This window comes from Chanodichthys erythropterus, chromosome 7 (genome assembly GCF_024489055.1).
Source record: "Chanodichthys erythropterus isolate Z2021 chromosome 7, ASM2448905v1, whole genome shotgun sequence".
Taxonomy (NCBI): domain Eukaryota; kingdom Metazoa; phylum Chordata; class Actinopteri; order Cypriniformes; family Xenocyprididae; genus Chanodichthys; species Chanodichthys erythropterus.
The window spans coordinates 543372-568926 of record NC_090227.1 but is presented as its reverse complement, the minus strand read 5'-3'; the positions used below and the strand labels follow the sequence as shown (position 1 = coordinate 568926).

At 38.9% G+C, this 25555-nt stretch overlaps 2 protein-coding genes across 2 annotated transcripts; both read left to right on the top strand.

Annotated features, from left to right (window-relative positions):
- The first annotated feature begins 1723 nt into the window (after positions 1–1723).
- Positions 1724–12054, top strand: chrnb4 (cholinergic receptor, nicotinic, beta 4 (neuronal)). Its single transcript, XM_067390735.1, has 6 exons — positions 1724–1814; positions 6296–6441; positions 7344–7388; positions 7571–7680; positions 8293–9358; positions 11896–12054. Exons 1-6 carry the CDS (start codon positions 1766–1768, stop codon positions 12052–12054), a joined length of 1575 nt encoding a protein of 524 aa, XP_067246836.1. The 5' UTR covers positions 1724–1765.
- Positions 12055–14492: 2438 nt separating this feature from the next.
- On the top strand, positions 14493–24015 carry chrna3 (cholinergic receptor, nicotinic, alpha 3). Its single transcript, XM_067388906.1, has 6 exons — positions 14493–14567; positions 15180–15319; positions 18383–18427; positions 20205–20314; positions 20394–21444; positions 23090–24015. The coding sequence occupies exons 1-6, from the start codon at positions 14507–14509 to the stop codon at positions 23216–23218; spliced, it is 1536 nt and encodes a 511-aa protein (XP_067245007.1). The 5' UTR covers positions 14493–14506; the 3' UTR covers positions 23219–24015.
- The last annotated feature ends 1540 nt before the right edge of the window (positions 24016–25555 follow it).

The window sequence follows — 25555 nt, the reverse complement described above, 5'->3', positions numbered from 1 at the left end:
ATACTGGCAATTTACTAAAGAAAAATATGGTTTTTAAAGTTTTTTGACAGTTATAGCACCACCTATTGCCCGATCTCCACCACTTTTTAAGGTGCCCTCACAGTGTGTCCATGCATATGTGTCAAATTTGGTTCAAGTTATAGACACTTATATATATGAGAGAGCATAAAACATTACCCATGAGTGACTTTGACTGGATTTTTTTGACACTCCCTGACATTTAGACATAAACATTTAGTTAACATCCTATGGTTCCATATTTCCTATGGTGGTTTCGTCTCGATCGGACGGTTTCAAAGATATTCGCAAACGTTTTTTAAGCGCTAAATCACAACGTTGCACAAAACATAAGCCGAAACCTGGCATGATTGGTATTGTTGGACTCAGCAAGGATTCAGGAGTCTAAAAATGTGACTCCTATGAAAATAAGTCAACCTCATCCAAACTAAGCATTGGAAAATTTTATTTTACCGCTAGATGGCGATGGCTCTAAATATTTCAGGCTCCTTCAGGGCCTTGTGCCGATGACCCAAACCGAGTTTTGTTCCGTTAACCTTGTCTCATAGATGCCCAAACTTCATTGGCGATGGCGGCCATGTGTTTCTAGATATGCCAATCTCCTCATAGACTATTGTCAAGTCAGTCTGACTAACGGTTGTGTAGTTATAGCAGTTTTAATGTTTCTTTCATGTTATATCGCCACCAAGTGTCCAAACGCTGCAATTTCATACTGTGACGAATAATGAGCCCATGTACCAAGTTTGGTGAAAATATCTCATTCCCTTCAAGAGATATAGTCAATTTAGTAAAAGTGGCTCCGCCCTCTTCACAAGTTTTGCCGCCCATTAGTGATCGTGAATCAAAATTTCAACTTTTTGTTTTGGGATAACTTTTGATATTCAGTCTCCAGGGAACATATCACACTGGTTTGGTTCTGATTTTACCCAACATTTCAAGTAAAACTGATATTTTTGCCACTTATATGAATTATGCACCATATTGCAAGTCACTTTGACTCTAAACTGTCTATTTGTGTAATTAAGTGGTACTTACTTTTATTGTAAAACTGCCTCGATGTCCAGTTCAGAATGTTACAATTCATTTCAATTTTTCGTTCCTGAACCGAATGTGAAGTTGGAGGGTGAAGGAAGGAGGAGAGGGAGGGAAGTGATGGATGGAGGTCAGAGCGAGTGACCTGCCCTCCGCTCGAGCCCTGACCCGCCCTGACACCAGAAACACTCAAACCTGCAGTAAAACACCAGCAGGGCAGGATCAAGTCATGTGTTTTTAAATCTTATGTTTATTCTTTACAATATTTGTTGGTCAATACAGCGGTTTGAGATCTCTGCCCTTTCTATTGCAACTGGGGCATGTTGTCACAAAGGGTCACGTGTTTAATTAACATTTTCCCACTGGTCGATAACACTAGAAAATATGTATTTTTGGCATGTAAGATGTGCTTAAACGCAAAATTGACTTTAAAAAACATAAACCTAAACACTGTGACAACTAGCCCCGGTGTCCTGTGAGAGAGCAGGGAGCGCTCGTGAGTGTGTGAGGCTGATGGAGGAGGGAGTCTCTGGTTCCTCGCGCGAGACAGACGCGCTGCCGGTGTTCTGTGGCGGCAGGTGCGAGCGCGCATCATCATCATCATCTTCACTCCGTTTGCTCTTCTGAACTTCTGCACGTTTGTGCTTCTGAATCGCGATGTTTGAGGCGGAATGGCACTGAAGAGCTGCGACGCATCTGGAAAACACGCTCGACCATGACGCGCGCGCTGACCGTCCTCCTGTGCGTATTTACCCTCATCAGAAGTAAGTGAAAGAACTCATTCGTGCTTTACCTTCGATGCAACACTTCAGTTACAGGAGTTAAACGCGCTTGTTTAGAAATGTCTGATTTATTGCTGTAGTAAAATTGTGAGACAACCAGATTTTTTTTAGGATACCAAGATCATGCAAATGAGTGTTCGGATGTTCCTTCTGCTCAAAAACACTATAATGCCTGTTTGTTTGTCTGTCTGGATGTTTTTGAGTGAGATATTTTATACAGCTGAACTATTTAAAGATGCACAGTGTTTGTTTTTCTAAATTAAAACTAAACTGGCGTCATTTTTGAGACGTGTCATTAAAATGATGAATGAGATGAAGACAGTTTTTGTTCTACACAGAGCAGGTCGCCATATTGAGGTCACATGACCAGCCCTGTCATGCAGTTGAGTTACAACTAATATTCATAATCATAATATGTTTACTTTATCTAGCACATTTAGCTCATGTACAAAACACTTTATGAAGTTTTTATTTATAAGTGATATAAAACTTAACGATAGACTCAAACATAGTCTGATGTTTTACTAACGTTCCCGTGAAGAACTTTCCGGCTCCACCGTTAAAGTCGGCTTGAAAGTAAAGTTGTGCTCATCGTTTCTTCCTGATTGTTTCGTATATCCTCATGCAATGCTTCCCAAACAAGAACAAATGTAGGGTGGGGCTTGATTTTGATTGGATGGTTGTGGTTTGCTATTGGTGGATCTCATGTGAGTGACAGGTTGCCCCGCCCTCATCATCAGAGAAGAGAAGAGATGCTGCGAGAGGAAGATATTCTGATTCAAGATTACCAGAACATGAATTTAACACAATAATGATAAATCATTTAGAATAAACTCTGTGATACAATACATACAAATAATTTGATTCTGTGGTGATTTTAAGATGTCAGTAACCGTTCACTGGTCATTTGAGGGAATGTCTATATGTGGGTTCAGTCTCTTCTCTATAGCCTGTGGTCATAAAACACTTTCAAGGGGTGGTTGATTATGATTTGCCTTTTTTAACTTTAGTTAGTGTGTAATGTTGCTGTTTGATCATAAACAACATCTGCAAAGTTACGACACTCAAAGTTCAGTGCAAAGAGAGATATTTCCTTTTACAGAAATCACTTTTTAACGGCCGGTAGGGACTACAACGAGCTTCTTCCTGGGTTACTGACATCACCAACCCTAAAATTTACATAAACCCCGCCCCCGAGAACACTCAACAAAGGAGGCGGGGCCATGTTGGGCTGCTTTAGAGAAGAGGAAGAGTTGTTGTAGTCGAGTGCTGTTGTCATGCCGTCATTTTACACCAAACGAGGGTCAATTCAACACAAAAGATGAACATGACGGCACATGCTAGTGGATGAGTTGAATCAACTCCACAGCAACTACATCAATTTATCCACTAACCATTCAGAAACGTCTAAAAGTTGTAACTTCTTCCTGAGTCTCTCCATCAGTGTCGACTCCAGTTTGAACAATGTAAGGCTGAACACTTTCCTCATTTTGGCTGCGTGAGATTCTCCAGCTTTGTTGTTGAGCTGTTAAAGCTCCGCCCTCTTCTGGAAAGGGGGCGGGAGCAGCAGCTCATTTGCATTTAAAGAGACACACACAAAAACGCTGTGTTTTTGCTAACACCCAAATAGGGGCAAATTTGACAAGCTATAAGAAATGATCTGTGGGGGATTTTGAGCTGAAACTTCACAGACTTATATTACATCTTGTGAAAAAGACATTATAGGTACCTTTTAACACATCTGACAGTGTGCTCATGTTTTTTTGGCCTTATTATTCCCTCTAAAGAACCCGCAATGTGCCCAAAATATTTGCATTGAAATGTATAACCATTGGAGGCCGTTGGTCCAGTGTCATCTTGTAAGCGGAACAGGCTTTGATGGATTTAGGACAAAGGGATCTGGGTGAATCTCTCCTCGATGAGAGACTAACAGTGAAGTCGTGGTTCAGAGCAGTAAAGAGTGAGTGATTCTGCAGCAGAGCGAATATATAGTGTGATTTAGGTACTGTACTGTAAAATCCTCAGCATATTTCTTTGGTTCTTTGGTGGATCATTCAAACACAGTTCTAACACTCTTTCTGAATGTTCCTCTAGCCGGAGTTTAGACTTTTCATCCCTAAATATTGGATAAGATAAAAACGGCTCTGGTATTTATTATTAGGCTTAATTCACCTGAGAAGTGGCTAGTATAGAGATACTGTTATAGTTTTCATTAATATTTTGAATTAGTGTATTTATAGTTATTTATATATATTCAATATTCATTATCAGTGCACATCATTATTGTGTTAAATTCATGTTCTGGTAATCTTGAATCAGAATATCTTCCTCTTGCTGCATCTCTTCTCTTCTCTGATGATGAGGGCGGGGCAACCTGTCACTCACATGAGATCCACCAATAGCAAACCACAACCATCCAATCACAATCAAGCCCCGCCCTACATTTGTTCTTGTTCCTGAAGCGTTTCACTCTGATATATTATACACATCATAGAGATGCTGTGAATGAGTTGTTAAAGGTTCCAGTGTTTTCTGCTGTGCCTCTTTTACTGTCACTTTAAATCAGCACTTTTACTTTGCCTGTTTGTTCCTCTGGGCCTGCTGTTAATTTCTTCTTCTGTGTATCATCAATCGTCATTACAAAGAGAGTGCTTACAGTGTAGCTCTGGGTGTTTCTAATTAATGCAGATCAGTGCTCATTAATATTAATTAAAGCTCCAAGGCTTTATATTTCTTTAACAGTGCAGGTTACGCCACCTTTTTAGAGCTGCGTGATCTGAAGTGTGAAGCACGTCAGAAACTTCAATGATCTGTGATAAATATTCATTTTATTAGAAGCCAATAAAAACTCCTTTGAGTGTTCCTGAGTCTGCAGAGTGCCAAAGAAAACACTGCGTCTCAGCGTTATTCAGATGATTGTTATGGAAGATGAAATTGCATATTTTCAAAGAATCTGTTTGCACACGAGTCTCGAACTACTAATTAATCGTGACAGTGACAGATAGTGCTGCACGAGACACACTGCGTAAAAACATTCATTATTTTGATTTATTTTAGGGCTTTTTGCCTTTATTCAGAATGCAGACAAGATATATTATTATTATTATTATTATTAATATTTGATTTATTTTTTATATATTTTGTTATTCATGTCCATTATCCCAGCAAACAGGGAACGTTCTCAGAATGTTCTGGCAAGGTTCTCTCAAAGTTATGAACAAACGCTCTTCAAGTAACGTTAATTGAATGTTTGTTCAAAGTTATCTAATGTTCTCAAAACGTTAGCACAAAATCATAATTTAATCTTCATTCACGCAATGTTTTTTTCTGAATCATTTTAGTTCGACATTTTTAAAAGACTCAGGAAGAAGTTACAACTTTTAGACGTTTCTGAATGGTTAGTGGATAAATTGATGTAGTTGCTGTGGAGTTGATTCAACTCATCCACTAGCATGTGCCGTCATGTTCATCTTTTGTGTTGAATTGACCCTCGTTTGGTGTAAAATGACGGCATGTCAATAACACTCGACTACAACAACTCTTCCTCTTCTCTAAAGCAGCCCAACATGGCCCCGCCCCCTTTGTTGTGTGTTCTCGGGGGCGGGGTTTATGTAAATTTTAGGGTTGGTGATGTCAGTAACCCAGGAAGAAGCTCGTTGTAGTCCCTACCAGCCGTTTAAAAGTGATTTCTGTAAAAGAAAATATCTCCTTTGCACTGAACTTTGAGCGTCGTAACTGCAGATGTTGTTTATGATCAAACAGCGACATTACACACTAACTAAAGTTAAAAAAGTCAAATCATAATCAAGGACCCCTTAATTAATTGTATTTCCACCATAACACTACATGATCCCAGAAATGGCACAGAACTACTGTAATGAGTCAAACATCAGGGGTTTAACAGTTTGTTTTAAGAATCTTCTTGGTGATGAAGACCGTTGACTCAGTGATTGTTAAATACACGTCTCGTGTTTTCTGATTGTGGATTCAGTTCTGAGCTTCACAGTCTGCTGACTCGGCAACAAGTGAACTAGGCAGTCATAAACTATCGGCTGCGCTTGAACAATTGACACTTAAAGAGAAGGATTGCTGAAAGCTTGACAGGAGACTTGAGCGAAAGTCCATGTTCTTCTTTTCTTTCTGTTTTTACTTTCAAAGCTGTCATTATTGAGCTTTTTTGGGAACAGATTACCTGTTTGAAATGTGCTTGTGAAATATACAAAACATTTTTATTATGCATTAGACACAGACCTCTATATTTCCATGTTTTTACACATTTATCCACATCAACCCAGCAGAATTGATTTTCACGATATCACAGTATGTCACCATGAAACACCCTTTCTCAAGCGTGACCTGTGTGTTCAAGAGAAAGTCCTGCAGTGTTTCTGTTTGTCACATCTCTGTGTTTTAGAAGCAGGCGTGATCTGACAGGACAGGTGTGTGTTTGTGTCCGTCCGCAGGTGGAGCGAGCGCAGACTCTGAGGAGCGTCTGATGAACTGGCTGCTGGGTAAAAACCGCTATAACAAGCTGATCAGGCCGGCTGTGAACCGCAGCGAGAGAGTGACGGTCGTCCTGCAGGTGTCTCTGGCGCAGCTCATCAGTGTGGTCAGTGCGACTGGAGATGGGCATGGCAGTGATTTTGTATTTCAATGATCAAAAAGTTTGTGAGGAGGTTTCAAAATGAGTTTAATCAGTTGTGAAGAGATTTTCATGCTTTCATTCACATTTTAAACCGTTCGATGTGACATTTCTCCACACCAGTAATACTGAATATGTCCTGATGAAATATAAATAGTGTTTACAGTAGTGTTACTGCAGCATCATTTATAGTTATTAGTTTTTTGTCAATACTTTGAATTAGATTTTATTTTTATATTGCCTTTTTCACTTTAATTTTAGTTTGTTTTAGTAATTGTGTTGTTTTTGTTATTTTTATTAGTTTTTGTTATTAAACGTGTCCGTATAGTTTTTATTCATTGTTATTTATTAGTTTTGTATTTACTAATTGTGATACTATTATATTTTTTATTTAGTTTTCCATTTTTTTTTATTGCAGTGTTAGTTATTTTAGTACATCAGGTTAAACTAAATTAAACTAAGAAATGCTGAAATAAAATAAGTTTACATTTTTACGTAACGAATTTAAGCAACAAAAATGTTTTTCATTTCGGATTAAGTTAACTATAATAACCCTTAAACTGACACAGATAAAAAACAACACGTTTTGATATTCGCTGCATAATAATTGAAATATCACAGAGACGTAAATATTTGAAGTAATTAAAATGTCTGACTGAGTTTTTTAGTGTTTTGAGTTTTCTCAACCCATTAGTTGCAATCCAGGTTTCATTCCAAGTTTAAATGCACAGCAGTGATTTTGATCATTATGATTATGGTCTAATGCTGCTGAAAAGACATTTCTGTGTAATTTAAAACCGTCTGCGCTGCAATCACTGCAACCTATATAATTATTTCAAAACTCAACTTTATCGTTTTTTTGCTTCCAGAATGAAAGAGAGCAAATCATGACGACAAACGTCTGGCTCACTCAGGTCAGTGTCAATCACATTTCAATTATTTCTCAATTAAAGCGTCCTTCAGCTGATCTTGGATTTATCCTCTTCGTTCTCTCACGTCCACTCATCAGACTGCTAACAAGTGTGTAATTGTGGCTAGTCTGACCGAGCGAAAGCTCGTATATGAAATAATAAGACAACTGCAATGTTATCCGCAGAACTGGAATGATTATCGTCTGTCGTGGGACCCGGCTGAGTACGAGGGGATCGACAAGCTCCGGATCCCCTCCAGACACATCTGGCTGCCGGATATAGTGCTGTACAACAAGTGAGCGACCTGAATGTGTTTGATCAGAGAAAACAGCTTTAGCTTCATATTTCTGTGGAAACTGTCATGCATTTTATTTTTTAGGATTCTTTGATGAATAGAAAGTTCAAAAGAACAGCATTTCTTTGAAAAAGAATCATTATAAATGTCTTTAGTGTCACTTTTGATCAATGTAATGTCTGAATGAAAGTATTAATATTATTATTTTGAAAATCTCGCTTTCCACCGAAATATGAACTGTTTTCAACATTGATAATAATCATAAATGTTTCTTGAGCAGCAAATCATCATATCAGAATGATTTCTGAAGGATCATGTGACACTGAAGACTTGAGTAATGATGCTGAAAATTCAGCTTTGATCACAGGAATAAATTACACTTTACTATATATTCACATAGAAAACAGCTGATTTACATTATAAAAATATATCACAATTTTTACTGGATTTTTGAGCAAATAAACACAGGCTTGATGAGCAGAAGAGACAAAAACTTAAAAATCTTAATTATTTCTTTTGATTGTTAGTGTAAATGTATTTTTTTTATATGTAATAATAATTAAATGTCCGTTCAGTAGTAACACATCTGATATATATCGTGTCCGTTCATAGTGCCGACGGGACATATGAGGTGACGGTCTTCACCAACGCCATCGTCCTGTTCAACGGGAGCATCGCCTGGCTTCCTCCTGCCATATACAAGAGCGCCTGTAAGATCGAGGTCAAACACTTCCCCTTTGACCAGCAGAACTGCACTCTGAAATTCCGCTCCTGGACGTACGATCACACCGAGATCGATCTGGTCCTGAAGTCCGAGGTGGCCAGCATGGACGACTTCACTCCCAGCGGCGAGTGGGACATCTTGGCTCTGCCGGGCAGGAGGACGGTCAGCGCTCTGGACCCCACCTACGTGGACCTGACGTACGACTTCATCATCAAGCGCAAGCCGCTGTTCTACACCATAAACCTGATCATCCCCTGCGTGCTCATCACCTCACTGGCCATCCTGGTCTTCTACCTGCCGTCGGACTGCGGCGAGAAGATGACGCTGTGCATCTCCGTCCTGCTGGCGCTCACCGTCTTCCTCCTGCTGATCTCGAAGATCGTGCCGCCCACGTCCTTGGACGTTCCCCTGATCGGAAAGTACCTGATGTTCACCATGGTGTTGGTCACGTTTTCCATCATCACGAGCGTGTGCGTGCTGAACGTGCACCATCGCTCCCCGAGCACGCACAGCATGCCGGCCTGGGTCAAGCTGGTGTTCCTGGTCAAACTTCCAGCGCTGCTGTTCATGCAGAGACCTCACGGGAACTCGGCTCGGCAGCGCCTGCGGCAGAAGAGGCGTCTGCGTGACCCCAGGTCTCTGTTGGGCCTCGGGTACGCTGCTCCTCGCAAATCCGCCATGTCCTCGTCTGCGTCTGCGCTGTTGGCTGCGCCGCCGGCTTCGGCTCTCTCGTCACCAGGACACTTCTACAACAAGGGCCATCAGCTGCATTACGGCCACGGCTCTCGGAAAGCAGATCCGCGGCCCACCGAGTTCCTGCCCAACGGACACAACTCCACACAGGACCTGAGGGGGAGCAGGGCCGCTGCAGACTGGGGATCTGAGATTCAGGAGGCTGTGGATGGAGTTCGCTACGTAGCTGATCACATGATGGGAAATGACGACGATCAAAGTGTGAGTACTACTGTTCAAAAAGTCTCTTCTGCTCACTAAAGCTGCATTTATTTGATCAAAAATACACTAAAATTAGGAAATATTATTCCAATGTAAATCAGCTGTTTTCTCTGTGAATGTATAGTAAAGTGTAATTTATTCCTGTGATCAAAGCTGAATTTATTGGATTAAAAATACAGTAAAAATCACAAAATATTATTGCAATTTAAAACATCTGTTTTCTATGTGAATATATAGTAAAGTGTAATTTATTCCTGTGATCTAAGCTGAATTTATTGGATTAAAAATACAGTAAAAATCACAAAATATTATTGCAATTTAAAACATCTGTTTTCTATGTGAAAATATAGTAAAGTGTAATTTATTCCTTTGATCAAAGCTGAATTTATTGGATTAAAAATACAGTAAAAATCACAAAATATTATTGCAATTTAAAACATCTGTTTTCTATGTGAATATATAGTAAAGTGTAATTTATTCCTGTGATCTAAGCTGAATTTATTGGATTAAAAATACAGTAAAAATCACAAAATATTATTGCAATTTAAAACATCTGTTTTCTATGTGAATATATAGTAAAGTGTAATTTATTCCTTTGATCAAAGCTGAATTTATTGGATTAAAAATACAGTAAAAATCACAAAATATTATTGCAATTTAAAACATCTGTTTTCTGTGTGAATATATAGTAAAGTGTAATTTATTCCTTTGATCAAAGCTGAATTTATTGGATTAAAAATACAGTAAAAAATCAGAAAATATTATTGCAATTTAAAACATCTGTTTTCTATGTGAATATATAGTAAAATGTAATTTATTCCTGTGATCAAAGCTGAATTTTCAGCATCATTACTCCAGTCTTCAGTGTCACATGATCCTTCAGAAATCATTCTGATATGATGATTTGATGCTCAACAAACATTTATGATTATTATCATATGATTTATTTACATTTTATTTTTCAGGATTCTTTGATGAACAGGAAGTTAACAACAGCATTTATTTGAAATAGAATCTTTTGTAACATTTTGAATGTCTTTTTTGTCACTTTTGATCAATTTTTTGCATCCTTGATTAATGAAAAGCATTAATTTCTAAACCCACAATTTTGAATGGAACTGTCTGTTAAGCACATATTGCCAGTAATTTTCCTGCCAAATCTATAGTGATTGGCTTATAGTCACGATACAAGTAATTTTATTTCACAATATAGTTATTTTTGCTTTAAATAGGTCAAAATGTTTTGATACCATTGAAATTCTATATTTCTATATTATTGTCACCAATTTAAAGGGGGAAGAAAAAAACCTCAAGAATACTAGAGAGAAGTAAACAGTATAAATGTGATAAAATAAGAACAAAGAAACTAATTACAAGCAATATGATGACAAAGAAATAGACTTACCTGAAAAACTTAAAGCACTAGAAAAAACATAATTATGCATATCTTCACTGTGTAAATTAAATATACATTTATTCACATTAAATGAGACAAAAGTGATTCTGAGAGCTTTTCTCATTTTTGTTGCTGAATTAACATTAATGAGCAGGTTTATTAGGCTGCTGTCACTTTAAGAGCGAATGCACTGATCCTGTTACACATGTGTTTCCTTTCTCAACTGTTTACAGTCACTTAAGACATAAATGACTGTGTTTACGAGGATACATGCAAAGACGGTGATTTTGACACACAAGTATGTGTATTTAACCACTGACGCCTAATTAGGCTGCGAAAAGAACTCAGTTTAGTACTCACACGCTCTGCAGCGGCGGCTTCATGTGTGTCTCAGACAGCGTGAAATGAATTCACTTTTGCTTCTTATTGCATTTCAACGGTTTAAAATCACTTATTAGTAAACGTGATGCTTAAAAATGCATGCAAACAATAAGCTAACCATGCAGCACAGAAACGTCACGTGAGCATAACTGCGATAGAGACGAAAGTCCAAAATCTCTACTGGTATATCACACTCCCCTAACTCATAGACTTTTATGGTTTCACTTGGAAAACACAAGCCATAATTGCCTATAGAAGAAAAGTCTCATTGATTCATCATCATCATCATTTGTTGGTGAATCTGACTCTACTGGTTGAACTGTTCGTTTTCTGAGCGTTTCTTTTGCTGTAACGCTGTACATTTACAGGAGAGGAAACACTAGTCTAACATCATCCTCACATTTCTGTGTAAATCATTGTCTTCCGTCGAGTGTGTTTTTGTACTGAATTATACAGTAAAAGCTGAATGACATTTTAATTTGACAGAACCTTTTTCAGTGGAAGCACAATTAGCAAACAGAGGTTACAAAGCACAAAGCACATTGTAGGAGCATCGATCGCGTCTTTAAATCAGCGCTGGAGAGAGAGAGAGTGCCGAGGACAGCAGAATGAGAGACGGAGCAGCTGCTGGCTCAGGAGCGGCGGCTCAGCACTTGTTGACACTGTCGGACTCGTTCTCCCATGTTTTGTGTCCCTGTCTCTTATTAGTGGTCAGTAATTGTGTTAATGAGGCTTTCTCTGTGCTTCTGCGTGTGTCCAGGTCATCGAGGACTGGAAGTACGTAGCCATGGTGGTGGACCGCTTGTTCCTGTGGATCTTCGTGATCGTGTGTGTGGTGGGAACGCTGGGGCTCTTCCTCCAGCCGCTCTTCCAGAACCAGATCTTTCCCATCCAGCAGCCCGGCACAGATGGGAAATGAAGGCCGAGCCGGAGATTCGAATGTCTGAACTGATACTTTCTATAATCCAACTCTGAGCGTGAACTGACACGGAGTCATGGAGCAAATATTGGGATGTCACAGCAGTGTACAGCGCATCAGAAATCATGTGACCTGGAATATGAAGCTCAGATGCATTAGTGTCACCAAACTGAATTGCTGAAATGATGATTGTTTTCATACAGGTTTGTCTCCCATTGGTCAGAAAAAGCAGTTAACTCCACCCACCGGCTCATGTTATTGGTTGAGTCATTGTTTAGTCACTTTTATATAAAATTAAACCTGCAAATGGTGCATTTAGTCTCCGCATATTAAGATGGGATGAGATTATTTTGATGTAAACAGAAATTACACACTTTTAATGATCCTAAATGTGTAAAAATTGGTGTTTTGGTGATTACTTTCACTCAGAAATTGCTAGTAAATTTGACAAATAATTACGGCAGTAACACATTGAATTAAATGTGAAATTCTGAAGTAGAAAAACTGAAATAGTATTTTCTTGTAAAACATACTCCAGTAATCTTAGAAAAATCATTTCACGGTGTTGCGACTCTTTCTGTTCTTTCAGGGTTCTTTTAGGCTTGTGATGGATTGTACAAATTACAAAACAAGGTTTACAGATATAAACCAGCTGTAATGTTTTCTCTTCCTGGATCTTGTTTTGCTTTTCTGAGGAATCCAGAAACCCCAGAGAAGACAGCGTGAGTGAAACTGTATTTTGTTTTTTTCTTTCACCTTTTGGATGGGATTATTAGGTTTTGGACTGCCTTATTTTTGTGTGTGGATTCTCTCTGCTTGGATTGTGTGTGTGTGTGTGTGTGTGTGGGTATGTTTTTGTGACATATGAGGACACAAATGTGTAAAGCGACATGGGTATGACATAGGTATTACAAGAAGAGGTGATTTATGAGGACATTACTCCATGGCCCACTTTTCAAAAGGTTTATAAATCACACAGAATGAGTTTTTGTGAGAAAGTAAAGGTGTGCACAGTTTCCTCTGAGGGGTAGGTTTAGGGTTAGGGGTAGTGTAGGGTGAGAGAAGATACGGTTTGTACAGTATAAAAACCATTACGCCTATGGAGAGTCCCCACAATTCACAAAAACAAACCTATGTGTGCAATTTTTGAATTTTTGCCCAGAATATATAGTTTTGTACAGTACATTATTGTTTTAATGGGGAAAAAGTTAAACATTTACTGTCAAAATTTGGCCTTTTGTTTTACAGCAAGTTTTTATAGTGCAGATTTTTCAACCGAGACTCATTTAATACCACATCATTTGTCTCATGGATCCAGTTATTCTTTATTTATTATGCTATGGAGGATGTGCTTTGTTTGAATTTCATTGTTTCCATAATACATGCTGTTATGTGTGAGATTCAGCTGTTTTGTCAGATTTATTTGTGGAAGGTGAATCTAAAAGAACCCCAATAAAACTCACAGAAAGAGTTGATCTTTGAATCACGGTGTGGTATTTAATCAGATTTGCAACTATTCATGTCCAATATTTAAATAAAAAATTGTATGCACTGTATGTGTGGATGCTTTAGTTGGAAAGGATCAGCTACTCATCATCGTTTAATTTCCAGAGTGTTCTCGTCAGCACACAAGAGTTTATTTCTCATCTTCTGTATTTTAGAGCTGACCTGAAATGGAACTCTGCAGTGCGCCACCTGCTGGATATTTCCCGGACTGTCTGTCTGTCACACATTTACACTGGACAGAATCTTCTGTATTTGATTATCAAACTCACTTTCATTCACAGTGCAAAATATCGTATCTTTATACAGTGCCAAATGTTGTTATTTATCAAGGAGATTTTTATATTCCCCACAGCTTTTTGAAACACACAAAGCCTAGCATTCATTGGAAAGGATAACTCTGACAGGGAGGATTTCTCATATAATAATCCAGAGACAGAGGTTAGATTGTTGTGGCTCCTCTAGTATATCACAGGACGATGTTCTCTTGGATCAGATCCATTTCCTCAAATTAAACAGAAGCTTTTAGACAAAATTATTACTTGGACGTTGCTCTGAGGTATAAAAACTTTCTCAACCAATATTAAATGTGCTCCAAATGTTGAAAAAATATACAATCTTCCCATGCTTTCTTGTAACACTCACATTCTGTTTTTAAGATGGCAAACGTAGTTTTAATTTAAAGTGTGTTAAAACGAATATAATTGCTGCTGGTGCACATAATCGAGCATCTTTACCCTGCTGGTCAATCCTAAACCCAAAGGACTCGTTTTCACCCTCAGCAGTGACTGACATTTGCGCGCTCTCGCCTCTCTCTCCTCGCGCGCGCGCGCGCGCATTGTGCTTCCCATCTGCGCTTCTCCCAGTCGGTCACGCCGCGCGCTCTCCTTCCTCCGTCCCCGTCTGGACCCTGTCGGATTAATGTTACAGCACTTCTCCGGACTGTACGATGAAAGCCAGAACTCTCGTCATTTTCCACACCTGCTACTTTCTGTTTGTTCTTCTGTCAGGTGAGTGAAGGAAACTGACCCTAATGCGAATCTTCGGCTACTTGTTGCTGTTTATTGAAATATTTTGTGTTTGCTGTCTGTGAGCGACTCGAGTGTCGTTTTCAAGAGAACGATTGTAACGTAATGTGGATTTTCAACCACTGAAAATATGGTCGCATAAAAAAGAGAGTTTCTGGAATACTCACTGACCTTTTGTGACAACATGCCCCAATGTGATTTCGCACTGTATGGGGTAAATTGTCACAATGAAACAGGTTTTTTGAACACATCTTTTAGGATACTAAAGCAGATTTTTCATTCACTATTCCTTGTGCATTTATGTCAAATCAGATGTTCTTTTTGTGTTGTTCCATGTTACTTGTAATCAGGATTATAGTGGTTTATGTTCCAAATAAAAAACAATATTTTCAAGATAAAGGTCTTCAATGATTGAAACTTTGATTCCTCAAGATGAAGCTCTTTGTTGCTTTCCTCATCTGCTAAATGAATGAGTGTGAGTTGATAAGCAGTGTTTGTTTGGCACTGATCCTGTAAGTAATGTAACTAAAGGTCCTGGTGCAGTATTGGCACATGTATTCTTCATGATGAAGCGTGTCTTTGGTCCCGATTCAGGGGTTTCCTGCTCCGAGGCAGAGCACCGGCTGTTCTCCGTCATCTTCTCCAGTTATAACCAGTACATCAGACCAGTGGAGAATGTGTCGGACCCGGTCATAGTTCAGTTTGAGGTGTCCATGTCACAACTCGTCAAAGTGGTAAGTGCCTTTGAGGGATTGCTTTCACAGATTCCATGATTTCTGATGTTTCTATCAGTCGTCTATAGCCGCATGATGAGTCTGTACATTTCACTCCAGCAGGCTTGAGCTTCAAAGGCTCCACGCTTGACCTCTGAGCTCAGACGTGAATGCATCTGTCAGCGTGAATGAGCAAAATGAACGTCTCATCTTTCTTCTTAACCTGTAGCCTGACCCCCACATCTCACTTCTTTTAATTGCGGTTTCAATCAAGCCTTTTCCCTTCCTTGCATCGCTCTTCCTCGCTTCTTTTCTCTAGATCGTTTATGGTGATGATGAGGTTTGTGTAATGCAGAATGGAGTGAGCAAGCAAAAAAAGGGCATTTTCACAATTTCTGTGCATCCAATTATGTCTGTTTGTTATGCTTTAGCGTTTTTAGAGAGGTAATTTCATGCTTTTTGGGACTGAAGTGCAAACAATGACAACAACAAAAACACCGTAATAAGAGAATGAGTTAAGTGTTATACACAGCAAAATCCCCAGAGTTAAATCAGCTCTGCTCAGAGTACATATGGTCGTTCTCTAAATAGTGTTAAAATAACACTGAATCAGAGTTAAAGTTAATGAGATAATTAAGCAATTAATTAAGTAATGATTGTGCATTAGTGATGAACGCCTGCTGTTAACAAGCAGAATCCCTGAAGAAATAGGAAAAAACACAAGAACTACAAGCCTTATTAATTGTTTAATTATCTCATTAACTTTAACTCTGCTTCAGTTTTACTTTAACACTACTTATGTACCAGATGCATATGAGCAGAGTTGATTTAACTCTGGGGATTTTACTGTGATATTGCAGAGATACGCGGGCATAACATTATGAGCACTGACAGGTGAAGAGAATAACACTGATCATCTCTTCATCACGGCACCTGTTGGTGGGTGGATATATAAGACGTGAGCATTTTGTCCTCAAAGTTGATGTGTTAGAAGCAGGAAAAATGGGCGAGCGTAAGGATTTGAGTGAGTTTGATAAGACCCAAATTGTGATGCTAGACGACTGGATCAGAGCATCTCCAAAACTGCAGCTCTTGTGGGGTGTTTCCGGTCTGCAGCGGTCAGTGTCTATCAAAGGTGGTCCATGAACCGGTGACAGGGTCATGGGCGGCCGAAGCTCATTGAAGGCTGGCCCGTGTGGTCAGATCCAACAGACGAGCTCCTGGGCCCGGTTTTTCAAAAGTAATCCACTAGGATTTTGGATAATGGATTGGATCAAATCTTGAAAATGTGTTTTTCAAAAGAAAAAACAGATTACATAATCGGATTAGATCACATAATCCAATCTTGGCTTTGATCCGGATCAAATCTTTAGTTTGGGTTTTTCAGAACTTTTTTGTAGGATTTGGATCACTTTGATCCAAAAAAACAGGATTATCCTGATCCCAACAGGGGGTAGGATTTCAAGGTGGATTCCAGGAGGAAAATGTAGTAAAACTTTAAAACTAGTCAAAAAATACAACATTTTTCATCATGTAATATACATACACATTTTTATCTTAGCCTTTCGGTAACCTACTCTAAAGTAAAAAGAAATTTTGGTGCCATAAAACAATCCCTAAACAGCTGTAAATATCCAACAAAAATATATTTAATTCAAAACCCATATTCTTTCTATCAACATGTCCCTTTAGGGCCTGCGTAGAGCACTGGAAATCCAGATTTGGTGAGCCTAAAATGTTCCTATCCGGATCAGATTGATCCGATCCGATGTTGCTTTAAAAAACTGGCTCCAAAAGTAACGGATTGCAAAAAAAGGATTTCTAAATCCGGATCAGTTTTATCCGGATTAAACCTTTTGAAAAACCGGGCCCTGTAGCTCAACAAACAAGTCCGATCCTTGGAGGATCCACCTCGCAACTTACAGGACTTAAAGGATCTGCTGCTAACAGATACCACAGCACACCTTCAGCCTAGAGCAGTCCATGCCTCGACGGGTCAGCGCTGTTTTGGCAGCAAAAGATGACCAACACAATATTAGGAAGGAGGCCATAGTGTTATGTCTGATCGGTGTATCTGCCAGCAACATTAGAGGACTGATTTATTGTATTTAGACACTCTATTGGATGAAAAATGTTGGCTCACATTGTAATAGATGAGACTGTTAGGGCCTATAAGGAAATGTATTATAAAATGCACAAGTTTTATTGAAGTCATAAATGAAGTTTCAACAAATCAAAATTGTTTCATTAGCTGAAAGTTGTGAATTTAACTTATTACATGGCATAAAACATTTGTGAATAAAGCAGTGTTTCCATCCCGAACTTTACAAGAGAACTAAATTGTCACTTGCTGGGAAACTGGCTCAAAATATCAGTGATAAAAATGTGCTGCAATCGGGCTCTTTTTCCCTTCATCATAAATGAGTCGGTCTCAGAGCGTCAGACGAAACACGTCATGTGATCTTGTGTTCGGATGCTGGTGTTTGGGAACACACATCGTGTGAGACGCTACTGGAGGGAATTAGACCAAATCATTCTGATGACTTTCAGAACCACCAAACCAACATTTGAGATGCTGCGATGCGATTGGTCTACTGGTTAGTCCAGTCATCCAATCACAGCCTCTGCTGAGGCAAAGTCAGTGCAAGTAAAACCGATCTGCTTCAATTGAGCGCATGCATTTTTCATTTTTAGAATTTATGCGCATCTTGGCATTTCAATCCAGAGTTTTTTCTTTTTTTATTATGCGATATCCTAAAATGCGCATAAAAAAGGCATGGATTGTGAGTGTCCAACTTATTTGAGCATGCAAAAAAATCCTCTAGAAATGTAACCCTTCAGATGATGAACTGCACAGCCAGCATATATAGGTCTCTGTGTGCCTCGTGAAGCACCTCGAGGCGAAGGGACTCAGGTGTTCCTCGCTCTCCGTCCAAACACGGCCCATCTGTGAGACATGGAGGCGCAGGTCTGACGCCTGGAGAATGATTGCTTATGACAGCATGTTTCTTCTTTAAGCTCTACAGCCGTGTTGTATTCCCCCGCAGGTGATTTGTCTGAGACTCTCTGTTTCTTTTTCCACAGGATGAGGTGAACCAGATTATGGAGACCAATCTTTGGCTGCGACATGTAAGCTCATGCATTATTCATGAACATGGAAAGGTCATTGATTCATTTAGATAACTGAACAGAGTTGTACTCGCTATCTTTGCGGTCACTGTTGAAAACTATCGGTGCAGCATGTGGAAATGAATACAGATGTGTGCTTCTCCTGTTAAACTTGATGCGCTGTGAACGCTTTTACCCGTTAAAAATGAATCACGAACAAACCTTTTAATGGATAAAAACCATGTTAAAGGTGCTCAGTCCACTTTATTGATAATTCAGATTCAGATTGGTAATATATTTCAGATCAGAAAGAATATGTGAATGGTCTGCTTAAACAAGACAGCTTAAGATTGTCATAAATGAAGGAAGTGCATCTGATGCACTGATTATGTTAAGAGAATTATTAAAAAAACTAAGAGGCCCTAATCAAAAGAAGCATTGTGACCTCTTCAGTTCATTAACGTTTGAATGGTCATGCTAATCACATTTAATACATAATTAATTCACCTAGATGGTTAGTCGAACAAAATATTTAAACAACTGACCTGAACAATAGAAATAACTCTAAAACTCTGCATCTGTTGACAGTGTCAGATCCTTTTCTCTGTCATATATTACTGTTTGTCCTTTCTGCAGAGACAGGGTCTGAGACGGCCTGGAGAATAACAAATGAGAGCATGGCTTATAGCCACGTCTTTGAAACACACTTAATATCTTAATATCACCGCTGTGTTCCTCATGCCAGAGTCCTGCAGCCCTTGAGCAAATTGAGCTGGTTCTCTTGGGAAAGTATACTACTCCACGAACACTTTAGAGGAAATTTAAAATGCATGCTTTAAAATATAAAAAAAAACATCTTTAAAAACTTGTATAAGGATTTTTAAATTGCTCTTTTATACTATTTCAACTTGTTACTCGTCATGAAAATGGCCAAGGAAGCTGGTGTTGAAATACCAAAAACCAGCATCTTACTGATTTATTTAGTTGCTGCTACCTTGGAATACTGAATGTAAATCAGAATTAAATATAAGCCTGATGCAAATATCTCAGCCCCAGTTAATAATATGTTCTATGAATGTTTTTCTAATGTTCGCATTAACATCCAGTTCAAAACTTCCAGAATTCTAAATATTTTTTCTTGGTTATGTGAACGTTAAGGGAACATTCCATTGCATCATTCTTCAAACATTATGTGAACGTTACTATTGAATGTTCTCTGAATGTTCTGAAACAACATTCAGAAAACATTAGACAAACGTCACTGCAAAAAAATGCTGTTCTTACTTAGAATATTTGTCTTGTTTCCAATCAAAATATCTAAAGAAACATTTTCTTGACAAGTAAAAATTAATTTCTTGTTTTTAGGAAACATAAGTGAGTTTTTCCTTAAATCAAGCAAAATAATCTTAATCAAAACTGAGAACAAGATTATATATCTTATTTTTGGTTTGATATAAGATTATTTTGCTTACCCCACTGGCAGATCATTTTGCTTGTTTTAAGGAAATTTTGACTTATTTTTTCTGAAAACAAGAAAATATATAATTAATATAATATTAATATAAAATAATATAATTTTGATATTTTGACTAGAAACAAGACAAAAACTCTAAGTAAGAACAGCATTTTTTTGCCGTGTGTCAATGTTTTGAGGACATTATTTAAGACCAGATAACTATAAAAGAACGTTCTATTAACGTTACTGGAAGAACCTTTGTTCATAACTTCTGGGAACGTTCCCTGTTCACTGGGGCTTCATATTGTGTGCCTACAAATGAACTATTTCTAATTTTCCTAGATTTGGAATGATTATAAGCTCAGGTGGAATCCCAAGGATTTCGGAGGGGTCGAGTTCATCCGTGTGCCCTCCAACAAGATCTGGAAGCCGGACATTGTGTTGTACAACAAGTAAGTGAGCCGGTACCCGTCTGCTCCTCGTTTCATTACTGCCGATTCCAGTCCTTCACGATCTGTTTCTGAACCACAGTGCAGTCGGAGATTTCCAGGTGGACGACAAAACCAAAGCTCTTCTGCGCTACAACGGAGACGTAACCTGGATCCCACCGGCCATCTTCAAGAGCTCCTGCAAGATCGACGTCACGTACTTCCCGTTCGACTACCAGAACTGCACCATGAAGTTTGGCTCGTGGACCTACGACAAGGCCAAGATCGACCTGGTGCTGATCGGTTCCACCATCAACCTGAAGGATTTCTGGGAAAGCGGCGAGTGGACGATTATCGACGCTCCCGGATACAAGCACGACATCAAGTACAACTGCTGCGAGGAGATCTACACGGACATCACGTACTCGCTCTACATCCGCCGCCTGCCTCTGTTCTACACCATCAACATGATCATTCCCTGTCTGCTCATCTCCTTCCTGACGGTTCTGGTCTTCTACCTTCCCTCCGACTGTGGCGAGAAGGTGACGTTGTGCATTTCCGTTCTCCTCTCGCTCACGGTTTTCCTCCTGGTCATCACGGAGACCATCCCGTCCACGTCTCTCGTCATCCCCCTGATTGGAGAGTACCTTCTTTTCACCATGATATTCGTCACGCTCTCCATCGTGATCACGGTCTTCGTGCTGAACGTGCATTACCGCACGCCGAAGACGCACACCATGCCGAGTTGGGTGCGGCGCGTCTTTCTGAGTTTGCTCCCTCGGGTCATGTTCATGACGCGGCCTGAGAAAGACCCGGAGAGACCGTGCGCTCTTCATGCTCCGGTTTCTGCCAATCCGCACATTCTGTTGCACCGTCCTCCGCTCCTTCTGTGCACGACCGAGCTCAACAACCTGGCCGAGGCGTCCAAGATGGCGTCCGGCTTTCTGTGTCGAGACGGCCGATGCACATGCTGCTGGAATCAACACGGCACCGAAGCGGGAGAAGACGGAGGAGGAGGAGCCAGTCCCGGCTCCAGCTCCAGGTCCTCGGATGGGTTTCTGTGCGCATCCGCTCTCTCACCACAAGTCAGAGAGGCCATCGAGAGCGTCAAGTACATCGCAGAAAACATGAGGCTGCAGAACGAGGCCAAGGAGGTGAGAGAACTTCAAGGGGGGGAAGCAATGCTTGTTTCTGCATATGAAGTGCTGAACTACTGTGAAGCATCATCTTTTGACTTTTTTAACCCTGTAAAACCTGATATTTACACTTATGCATTATATTGCATTCAGTTAATGCAATCAAACAAACTTGCATCACTAACACCATGTTTGAGCTTCAGGGCCTTATATTCAGAAACTTATTTCTTTATTTTTAATAGAACAGTTTATTACAATATTTGTAAAAATCTAAAAGCTTGCATATGTGTTTCGTGTTGAGTATCATATTTGATCCATCAGGCTGTTATGGCTCATATAGTCTGATATAGTGAGAAAACGAAGGAAAAAACAGCTGTTTTAACCAGAGGCCCAAACTGAGAAAAATATGCCATTTGGTGCAGATGCTGATATTTATATGGACAAAAAAAGTGATGAAATTCTGATGCTTGTAATTTAAATCAATGGGATCTTTATAACATTATAGCAGATGCGTGCATTAAATGCATATCAATATCAATATCTGCCAATGATATGTTTAATTGAGATGATATTTAATGCAAAGCTCTGTATTTTGTAGACATATAATGCAATGCAATACAATGATGATTGACAGATGAAAAAAAGCCTGATGATCATATTCGATACTCATATTTTTTTATGTTTGGATAATCAAGTAAACCAAAAAAAAGTTACTTCAGTCCAGTAAGTGTTCATCTTGAAATATTACTAACAATATAAAAGATATTCTTACGTTTACTTGATAAAGCGCAGTGCAGATTTCAAGGTGGACATTTGAACAATTCCACTAAAATGCTTTTACTTGCTAAAAAAAAAAAAAGTCTTAAAGAGATAGTTCACCCCAAAATTAAAATGATCCCATGATTTACTGTCCCCTAGGTGTATATGACTAACTTCTTTCAGACGAACTCAATCAGAGTTATATTAAAAAATATCCTGGCTCTTCCATGCTTTATAATGGTAGCGAATGGGGCGTGAGATTTTGAAGCCCAAAAAAGTGCATCTATCCATCAAACAAATATTCCACACGACTCCAGGGGGTTAATAAAGGATTCTGAAGTGATGCGCTTTTGTAAGAAAAATATCCATATTTAAAACTGTATTAACTCTAATAACTACCTTCCGGTAGACGACCGTACACAATGAGTTACGGAGAAAGAGTGTATAAAGAGAAATGAAGAGGAGCTTATGATACTCCTTCATACATCACGTCAGAAGATTACTCATTTGGCGCAAGTCGACTTGTGTAAGGCTGTTTGCTGAAAGCTGGATATTATAGTATGCACATTTTTAAACATGGATATTTTTCTTACAAAAATGCATCATTTCACCTCAGAATCCTCCATTAACCCCCTGGAGTCGTGTGGATTACTTTTGGATGGATTCAAAATCTATATATAGCCAGGATATATTTTAATATAACTCTGATTGAGTTTGTCTGTAAGAAGATAGTCATATACACCTAGGGGAGAGTAAATCATGGGATCGTTTTAATTTTTGTATGAACTATCTCTGTAGGAGATTGTGTGCGGCAGGTTTATCAGATCATGTTCATCATTTAAAGGCCTTAGAATGTCTCAAATATGATACAGTGGACTTTAATGTCTTGCTCTTGTCTTTAAAGGTCCAGGATGACTGGAAGTATGTTGCCATGGTGATTGATAGGATCTTCCTGTGGGTGTTTGTCCTGGCGTGCATTCTGGGAACGGCCGGACTCTTCCTGCAGCCGCTCCTGTTGGGCGAGGACATGTGACGCCTTCACACAAACAGACTTTGAATCCCAACATTTTGATAATCAGAATCTAATTTTAGCAACCCTAAATCGGCATTTTTGTACGTATTTATATCACGTTTGGTTTAGAGCTGAATGAAAAGACTCGGGGACCTCTAAGGGTTAAACGGAGCAGCATCATCGACTTTCAAGAAGATTTCTGTGCACCCACCCCACGGCTTACTCTGTGTCAATTCACATCTTCATCAAAGTCATGCAACCCTGTTACCTTATACAAGGATAAAAAAAAAAAAAAAACATTTGGTTGAAGGACAGACTGAATGTTTGGCGAGTGTCTGAGGCTTATTAGAGGATTCAGTGTCTTAAAAGAATATTTCACCCACAAATGGACATTTATCTGCCCTCCAGTTGTTCCTAACACATGTGGTCTTTTTTTCAGAATTTTTGTATAGCAGCTCCAAAATATGGATAAACAGAATAAAACATAAGAAAGGTAACTGACACAATTCTGTGTTAAAAAAAAAGTTGCCAGATAAAAAGTAGCAGTTAGCCTACCTTCATTTTTTTCCCCCATGACCAAAATGAATGAATGAATCTGTTCAGTCCATGAGCGAATCGTTCGGTCCGGTTTGAGAGCCCGTTTGTGTCTTTATAGTGAGAGGAGCTGTGTGAAGATTCCTCTGAAATTCTGCTTTTGTCCTGCATGGAAAAATAACAGCATACAGGTTTGGAATGACATGCAGGTGAGTTAATAATGGAGTTTTTGGATGCATTATCCCTTTAAAGTGTATTCAAATGTGGTCTGGCTGTTTGTTTGGGGGGTTTTTTGTCGCTCTTTTTTTTTTTTTTTTTTTTCATTTTGTTACATTGAAAAAATAATTTTAATTTTAGTCAAAACTCTTTGAGGTTTACACTTACTCTCATCACCACCTAGTGGTTACTTTGAGCAGTTCCAGTATAATTCAGTGATGGGTATCTACAACAGTCAACACACCACCATGTTGTTTTCCCTACATGTAATTCGTGTCTGTTCTGTTAATATATTCTTAATGTAAAACCCTGATGCACATTTCCAACTCTTCAAGCAAATAAAGAAACACTATGATCATCTTCTCTTCTACTGTCACTGAAGTTGGCAACTTGAAAATGATTTATCTTTGTTCTTGTGAGAATCATGCATTTCATAGCTCTCATATCTGCCCCTGGCTGCATTGACAATGATCACAGAAAGTAACATTTTTATAACACATTGTAAATGACTGTCAGAAGTGACTGAAAGTTAACCTATAGCTTACACAATAAAACATATCAGCTGTTCCTGGCAGTTACATTTAGATGAAAGATAATATTCACAACTTAATAGCAACCTGTTAATAATAGCAGTAGTGTGCTGTAAAGAATTGTAGCTTCATTTGTGCATCCATATTAAGCAAAAAAACTTTAATTCAAGGGTTTCTCAGTCAAAAAAGGGTTAGGATCCACCTTCAGGCCCTTTCACACTAAACGCAAATGTTCGGCTAGATGAAGATTTTAAATGGAAACATTGATATGCCTTTTAACATCAGATGTGAATATTTGCACACTGGCAAAGCAAGTTTTTTCTCCTTCAGTTGCTCATTTTATTACTCATTTAGCATACCTGAACTGGCACATTAGAAACATGTCACTTAATAACTGACATCATGCTTGTGATGTAAATGACACAAGTTTATGCACAGCACTAGAGGGAAGGCCATCGGGGCTGGTCAAGTGAAGTTTATTGGAAATCCTTCCTTTCAGAGATGAGATGTGTACGTATGAGGCATCATTTATAAGATGTTGTGTAGAAAAAATCCAACATTTGATCTTAGGTCATTTCTCAAATGTGCGTAGGTTTGATTCAGAGAATGAACGTATGCACAGAAAACATGAAATTTATAAATCTTGAAATTGTGCACAGCTAAATGTTTTCTGATCTCCGCTTTGTAAACGCCACCTAAGTAACGTCATTAACAGAGCACCAGTAAACGTCCAGATCTTTTACTTGAGAATGGAGAGAATTGCTTAGACTCTATGCCACAAGGAAAAGTGTGTACGTCTGCTCACTTTTCCACATCAAAAGACAGTTTTTATAAATATGAACGTTGGCGTGGATTTTAGATCAAATCAAATCTGTGCATACGCACATGTTAGAGATGAGTCCCCTGAACAGAAGAAAGAAAGAACAGCGTTATGTTCTGATCCTGGAAACTGCATGTCGTGCTTTTCACTTATAACCTTGTGAGAATTCTGCTGACTGAATAAAGCATTTGATAATCAAAGTCACAGGTCTGCCCTCTGGCTGGAACAGGTTTAGTTGAAATTTCACAACATATGCTA

Coding starts and splice junctions, on each gene's coding strand:
- chrna3 (XM_067388906.1), top strand. CDS start 14,507: ATGAAAGCCAGAACTCTCGTCATTTTCCACACCTGCTACTTTCTGTTT. Junction 15,320..18,382: donor TGTCACAACTCGTCAAAGTG/GTAAGTGCCTTT, acceptor CTTTTTCCACAG/GATGAGGTGAACCAGATTAT. Junction 20,315..20,393: donor GACATTGTGTTGTACAACAA/GTAAGTGAGCCG, acceptor TCTGAACCACAG/TGCAGTCGGAGATTTCCAGG.
- chrnb4 (XM_067390735.1), top strand. CDS start 1,766: ATGACGCGCGCGCTGACCGTCCTCCTGTGCGTATTTACCCTCATCAGA. Junction 6,442..7,343: donor TGGCGCAGCTCATCAGTGTG/GTCAGTGCGACT, acceptor TTTTGCTTCCAG/AATGAAAGAGAGCAAATCAT. Junction 7,681..8,292: donor GATATAGTGCTGTACAACAA/GTGAGCGACCTG, acceptor GTCCGTTCATAG/TGCCGACGGGACATATGAGG.